This window comes from Triticum urartu, chromosome 3A (genome assembly GCF_056163025.1).
Source record: "Triticum urartu cultivar PI428250 chromosome 3A, HENAU_Tu73, whole genome shotgun sequence".
Classification (NCBI taxonomy): Eukaryota; Viridiplantae; Streptophyta; class Magnoliopsida; order Poales; family Poaceae; genus Triticum; species Triticum urartu.
The window spans coordinates 66258590-66265183 of NC_141875.1; the positions used below are offsets into that span (position 1 = coordinate 66258590).

General features: G+C 47.9%; 2 protein-coding genes across 2 annotated transcripts; both read left to right on the forward strand.

The window, feature by feature from the left end:
- Positions 1-395: 395 nt before the first annotated feature.
- On the forward strand, positions 396-798 carry LOC147978594 (E3 ubiquitin-protein ligase SINA-like 7). The gene is made up of 2 exons (XM_087514810.1): positions 396-515; positions 598-798. The coding sequence occupies exons 1-2, from the start codon at positions 396-398 to the stop codon at positions 796-798; spliced, it is 321 nt and encodes a 106-aa protein (XP_087370936.1).
- A 3-nt stretch (positions 799-801) lies between these two features.
- Positions 802-1293, forward strand: LOC147978595 (uncharacterized). The gene has a single exon (XM_087514811.1). The coding sequence runs from the start codon at positions 802-804 to the stop codon at positions 1291-1293; it is 492 nt and encodes a 163-aa protein (XP_087370937.1).
- Positions 1294-6594: the final 5301 nt, after the last annotated feature.

The window sequence follows — 6594 nt, forward strand, 5'->3', positions numbered from 1 at the left end:
TTTGCTACAATCTCTAACATTTACCCCACCACAAATTAAAATATATATTCCTGTCTTGACCAGATGAGCGTGCAAACTAGAATCACCAGGATGACAGTTAGGGCCAGAAGATTATCTTAATCAAAAAAATATAGCATGGAGCCGACCCCAACGATTTTAAGCTTACAGCCACGGTATACGCTATCCTAGACTACTCTACACATGAAACTGCCACACGAGCGTCCGGTCTGCGCTTGGCTCTTCGCCTCTTCGGGAGTACTACTGCAGTGGAGGAGTACTACAGTATGCTTCTGGCCATCTAACACCGATTGAACTGCTGCATGTCCACTGCGTACGGGTGGGAGAGCATGTAGCAAACGAAAAAGCTTCTCCTAGTCCTGCGAGCCACCACGCTCATGGGTGAGATCATGCAGACGGAACAGGACCCGATGATGGAGCTCTCTATGGTCTCGATGGACCTCACCTTGCTACACTGCCCCTTGTGCCTCCGCCTCTTGCAGCCTCCAGTGTATGAGGTTCGAATACACCTCGTCCGTTCGGCTGATCGAGCAAGGTGCAGGTTTCTTGACTGATGTGTTGTTCGATTGCTTGGTGCAGTGCAAGGGAGGGCACCTCTCTTGCGCGGACTGTCGCGTCGAGCACCCCGGGAACCAGCGGCAGTGCCAGAAGTGCGAGCGCGGCGGTGGCTTCGACGCGCGGAACACGGCGGTGGACGCCGTTCTCTCCTCGGTGAGGGTGGAGTGCCCGCACGAAGGTTGTGGGCTCTACGTCACTTACCACAAACTTGCCGATCACTAGAGCATGTGTCCGCTCGCGCTCTGCAAATGCCTCGTGCCCGTCTGCGGCTACGAAGGCCCGCCGCCAGTGCTCTCCCACCACATCAACACCGTGCATCCCATGCCCGTGCACAAGATCCAGTACAGCAAGGCGCTCCAGCTGCAAGTGCCACTTTCGGAGCCACGGCTCTTGCTGTTCACAGAGGAGGACGGCCGCTTGTTTTTCTTGGTCGGCGGCGTGCTCGACATCGGCACGCCTATCGCCGTGTCGGTCGTCTGCATCAGAGCCAGGGCGTCCCCACTGCCGCACTACGTGGCCAAGCTGTGGGCGAACAGCCCGCCGGGGGAGCCCAAAGGCAGGACCGACGCTGTCAAGGTGGAAATGGAGGTGACAAGCAGCAGGGATCCCGGCGACGTTGCCGTGCAGGAGCTGACCTACTTCACAGTTCCACCCAAGCTGCTGGCCAGGGCTAAGCTGGTGTCCCTCCACATTCAGATTGACATGCTTACGTCCTAAATGATTCTACAGTGCCTTCTGTTTATCTTAGTAATATGCTAATATAGGGGTTAGCTCGATCTACTTTAGCTTAAGAGATGGTGGGTTTTGGTGGCGATGCAGCAATTACCTCGACATCAGATCAGTAGTGAAAGTAATTTCGAATAGTTGAATGGATATTTTGTGTCTGTTGGATATAAAGATCCTTTGGGTAAGAAGTAACAGCTTATATGCTTTTTTCGAAATGGAACAACGACACTAGTATAATTTTTGTTGACATGCACTAGTATTTTTGAAACGGACGTCGGGCTGTAGCTAGGCAGTTGGGATGCGACATCGGCCCATACCGCGGTGACCCCTGATTGGGACGCACCGACTGTGGATTTTCTCCCTCGCTGATGTCGACCGCGTCTACGCAGAACATTGTTCCCTTCCCCCAGCTGTGGGATTAGGCCGGATATGTGACCAGCGGTGTGGCCACCGTCGTTCTATGCTTGTGAAGAGAGCAACCCAAGCAAGCAGGCTTGTAGCTTAGGCTCCTGCTAGTGTATATATAGTGGTATTCTTTTTCTCTCCGTATCAACCATTTTATATTGTGTACGTGTCATTGAAGAGTGAAATGATGGTTGCTTCTTCCGACTAACTTACTGTGTGATTTGACTGCTCCTTTAGTGGCCCGTACACGTACTCCCCCTACGTGTATGCAACAGTCACACATACACATGGACGCAAAAGCGCGCGCTACGCCCTAATGCATGCATGTCCGAGCACATGACAGAACACACACGGTCATGCTCAAGTGCTCAACCTACACGTGCATGCACACACATACTCAGCCAGGGTAAGCTAGTGACCGTATAAACACCAGAAAATGTATATATTGAGCGCAATGAGCGAATTATGAAGTCCATTGACCGTATTTTTACAAATATACAGTGACAGACAATGTATTTATCTCATTTGAAATTAATCCATATTAACCGGAGGGGAGGCAGTATGGACTAGCATTACTTTGTTGTGTCCCAATAACTTGCCGAACGAGGAGAAGCTTGCAGGACGGCAGAAGCTTGCGCGCAGTGGCTTGTGGGATAAGGAGAAACTTTTTACTAATGCAAGCTCTCCTTCGCTCAAGCGGTGGACGTGCAACAGTTAATTTGGTGTCAGATTGCCAGAAGCATACACTGTACGAGTACTATTATTGTTGCACTTCCTGAAGAGGCGAACAACCAAGCGCAAAGTTTACTAGTACTAGTACTACTACTATAGTCTATAGAGGTATGTACTATACTAGTACTAGGAACCGGATGGAGGAGCGTCTGCACTCTTATTATATTTTTAAAGTGTGATAAAGGATTCTTCAACACATTTGGTTCTCTTCGAGGGTTCTCGCATGTGATAATGGAAGTTCATTGCATGGAACACTCGCCACAATTCTCGCTTAATTCTGGCTCATATCCTGTTACAAATAGGAGCGCTCGGTAATATTTCCTCGTTTTTTGTTATTCATCATGTAAACAGGTCAGCAAACCTTGCGGCGCATCTTTGTGCGAACCATGCTTGCTGCACTTTGAATGTGGCTGGGAGCTGGCTTGATGAAACACCTCGCTTCCTACTTCTTTTTGTGGGGTACCTCGCTTCCTAGTGACTAGTGTCTTGGCTGATTGTCCTAAGAATGCTTATATATATGAATAAAGCTCTCTCATTTACCCGCAAAACAGATTAAGCCATATTAACCGAAAAGGAGGGAGTATGGACAAGCACTACTTGTTGGTGTGTCCCATCAACTCGTAGAACGAAGAGAAGCTTGCAGGACAAGGTGAAGCTCGCTTATGACTTTTGACTAATGCAACGTACCCTCGGCCAGGCGATGGACATGCATCAGTTCATTCAGTGTCAGATTGCCAGAGGCATACACTGTACTAGTACTGAACATGCGGAGTACCATCATTGTTCGACTTCACGAAGAGGCGAAGAGCCAAGCGCAAGGTTTAGTAGTACGAGTAGTACTACTACTACAACCGCATGGTGGAGCCTCTGTACTATAATTTTTTTATTATCTGATAAAGTACACATTTATTCTAGAGAAGGGCGGAAAATGGTAGCCCAACATGTAATGATGATATCGATCAACCATGCTCGAATATATCTTGGCCTCCATGCGAGCCCGTCTGTGTGTTCTCGCTCCTCGTCTCTCTCAAGGAACAGTGGGTTGGCCATTTTGCTGTCAATTGAGATCGGTTTGCTCACACTCCGGTCCCACATGTCAGTGATATGCCAAGAGGAGGTGCGTTGACCGACTGGCCATATGTGTACTTGGTTTTGCACCTTCATACTACTCCTCCCTCCGTCATAGTTTACAGGGCGTGCTTCATTATGATGCATTTCCACCACCAGAGAGACTTTAGACGCATTCGGTTTAATGCTCAAGTAATTAGGGTGTGGTAACCGCAATTTTCTCTCGATGTAGTACTATGGAGTGGAGTAAGTGCATGCATGTGTGTACCCGGGGTGGAAGCACTGCATGCATGTGTGTATGCATTATTTCCTCTAGTAATAGACGCCGTGCTATAACTACCAATGCTATTTTTCAGGCTGATCGCTAGTCGCCTTGGTCCCAGAGATTTTCTCTTTTTCTGAAGCACGCTCTATAAGCAGTGACGGATGGAATAGTATGAGCGGATTCAAAGAAGAGCGTATTGATGGTTGCTTCTTCCGGGCAACTTACAGTGGGAAAGGTGGGGCTTATGATTTGACTGCTCATTACTCACTATTAATGTGGCGCAACGACCGGTCTGAGTCTCCCATGCGGCTGTGCACTACCCCCTCGGTTCTTAAATATACTCCGGAGTATTTGTCTTTCTAGAGATTTTAACAAGTGTCTACTCAAATATTTGTCTTTTTAGAGATTCAAATGGACTACTACATACGGATGTATATAGACATATTTAGAGTGTAGATTCACTCATTTTGCTCCATATGTAGTCACTTGTTGAAATATCTAGAAAGACAAATATTTAGCAATGGAGGGAGTACACATACGAAGCAAAATGAGTGAATCTATGCTACCTCTTTTAGCACTGCGTTGGTTTTCCCCGAAGAGAAAGGGATGATGCAGCAAAGTAGCGTAAGTATTTCCCTTAGTTTTTGAGAACCAAGGTATCAATCTAGTAGGAGGCTACGCGTGAGTCCCTCGCACTTGCACAAAACAAATAAATCCTCGCAAACAACGCAAATAGGGGTTGTCAATCCCTATAGGGCCACTTATGAGAGTGAGATCTGATAGATATGATAAGATAATATTTTTGGTGTTTTTATGACAAAGATGCAAAGTAAAATAAAGGCAAAGTAAATAGCAAAGTAAATAACTAATGAGTAGGAGATTGATATGACAAAGATAGACCCGGGGGCCATAGGTTTCACTAGTGGCTTCTCTCGAGAGCATAAGTATTCTACGGTGGGTGAACAAATTACTGTTAAGCAATAGACAGAATTGAGCATAGCTATAAGAATATCTAGGTATGATCATGTATATAGGCATCACGTCCGAGACAAGTAGACCGACTCCTACCTGCATCTACTACAATTACTCCACTCATCGACCGCTATCCATCATGCATCTAGAGTATTAAGTTAAAAACAGAGTAACGCCTTAAGCAAGATGACATGATGTAGAGGGATAGACTCATGCAATATGAAGAAAACCCCATCTTGTTATCCTCGATGGCAACAATACAATACGTGCCTTGCTGCCCTTACTGTCACTGGGAAAGGACACCGCAAGATTGAACCCAAAGCTAAGCACTTCTCCCATTACAAGAAAGATAAATCTAGTAGGCCAAACCAAACTGATAATTCGAAGAGACTTGCAAAGATAACCAATCATACATAAAATAATTCAGAGAAGATTCAAATATTATTCATAGATAGAATTGATCATAAACCCACAATTCATCGGTCTCAACAAACACACCACAAAAAGAAGATTACATCGAATAGATCTCCACAAGAGAGGGGGAGAACATTGTATTGAGATCCAAAAAGAGAGAAGAAGCCATCTAGCTACTAACTATGGACCCGTAGGTCTGAGGTAAACTACTCACACTTCATTGGAGGGGCTATGGTGTTGATGAAGAATCCCTCCGTGATCAATGCCCCCTCTGGCGGAGCTTCGGAACAGGCCCCAAGATGGGATCTCGTGCATACAGAAAGTTACGGCGGTGGAATTAGGGTTTTGGCTCCGTATCTGATCGTTTGGGGGTACATGGGTATATATAGGAGGAAGAAGTACGTCGGTGGAGCAACAGGGGGCCCACGAGGGTGGAGGGCGCACCTGGGGGGGTAGGCGCGTCCCCTACTTCGTGGCCTCCTGTTACGTGTCTTGACGTAGGGTCCAAGTCTCCTGAGTTGTATTCGATGAGAAAATCACGTTCCTGAAGGTTTCATTCGTTTGGACTCCGTTTGATATTCCTTTTCTTCAAAACTCTAAAACAGGCAAAAAACAACAATTCTGGGCTGGGCCTCCGGTTAATAGGTTAGTCCCAAAAATAATATAAAAGTGGATAATAAAGCCCAATAATGTCCAAAACAGTAGATAATATAGCATGGAGCAATAAAAAATTATAGATACGTTGGAGACGTATCAAGCATCCCCAAGCTTAATTCCTGCTCGTGTTGGAGAACGTAGCAGAATTTTAAAATTTTCTACGCATCACCAAGATCAATCTATGGAGTCATCTAGCAACGAGGGAGAGGGGAGTGCATCTACATACCCTTGTAGATCGCGCGCGGAAGCGTTCAAGAGAACGGGGTTGATGGAGTCGTACTCGTCGTGATCCAAATCACCGATGACCTAGCGCTGAACGGAAGGCACCTCTGCGTTGAACACATGTACGGTTGGGAAGACGTCTCCTCCAACTTGATCCAGCAAGGGGGAAGGAGAGGTTGATGGAGATCCAGCAGCACGACGGCGTGGTGGTGGAAGCAACGGTGTTCTCGGCAGGGCTTTGCCAAGCTCAGGGAGAGGGAGAGGTGTCACGGGAGGGAGAGGGAGGCGCCAGGGGCTAGGGTGCGGCTTCCCTCCCCCCCCCACTATTTATAGGACCCCTAGGGGGGGCTCCGGCCCTAGGAGATTGAATCCCCAAGGGGGGCCGGCGGCCAAGGGGGGTGGAGTGCCCCCCAAGCCAAGTGGGGCGCCCCCACCCCTAGGGTTTCCAACCCTAGGCGCAAGGGAGGCCCATGGGGGGGTGCACCAGCCCATCTGGGGCTGGTTCCCCTCCCACTTCAGCCCATGGGGCCCTCCGGGATAGGTGGCCCCACCCGGTG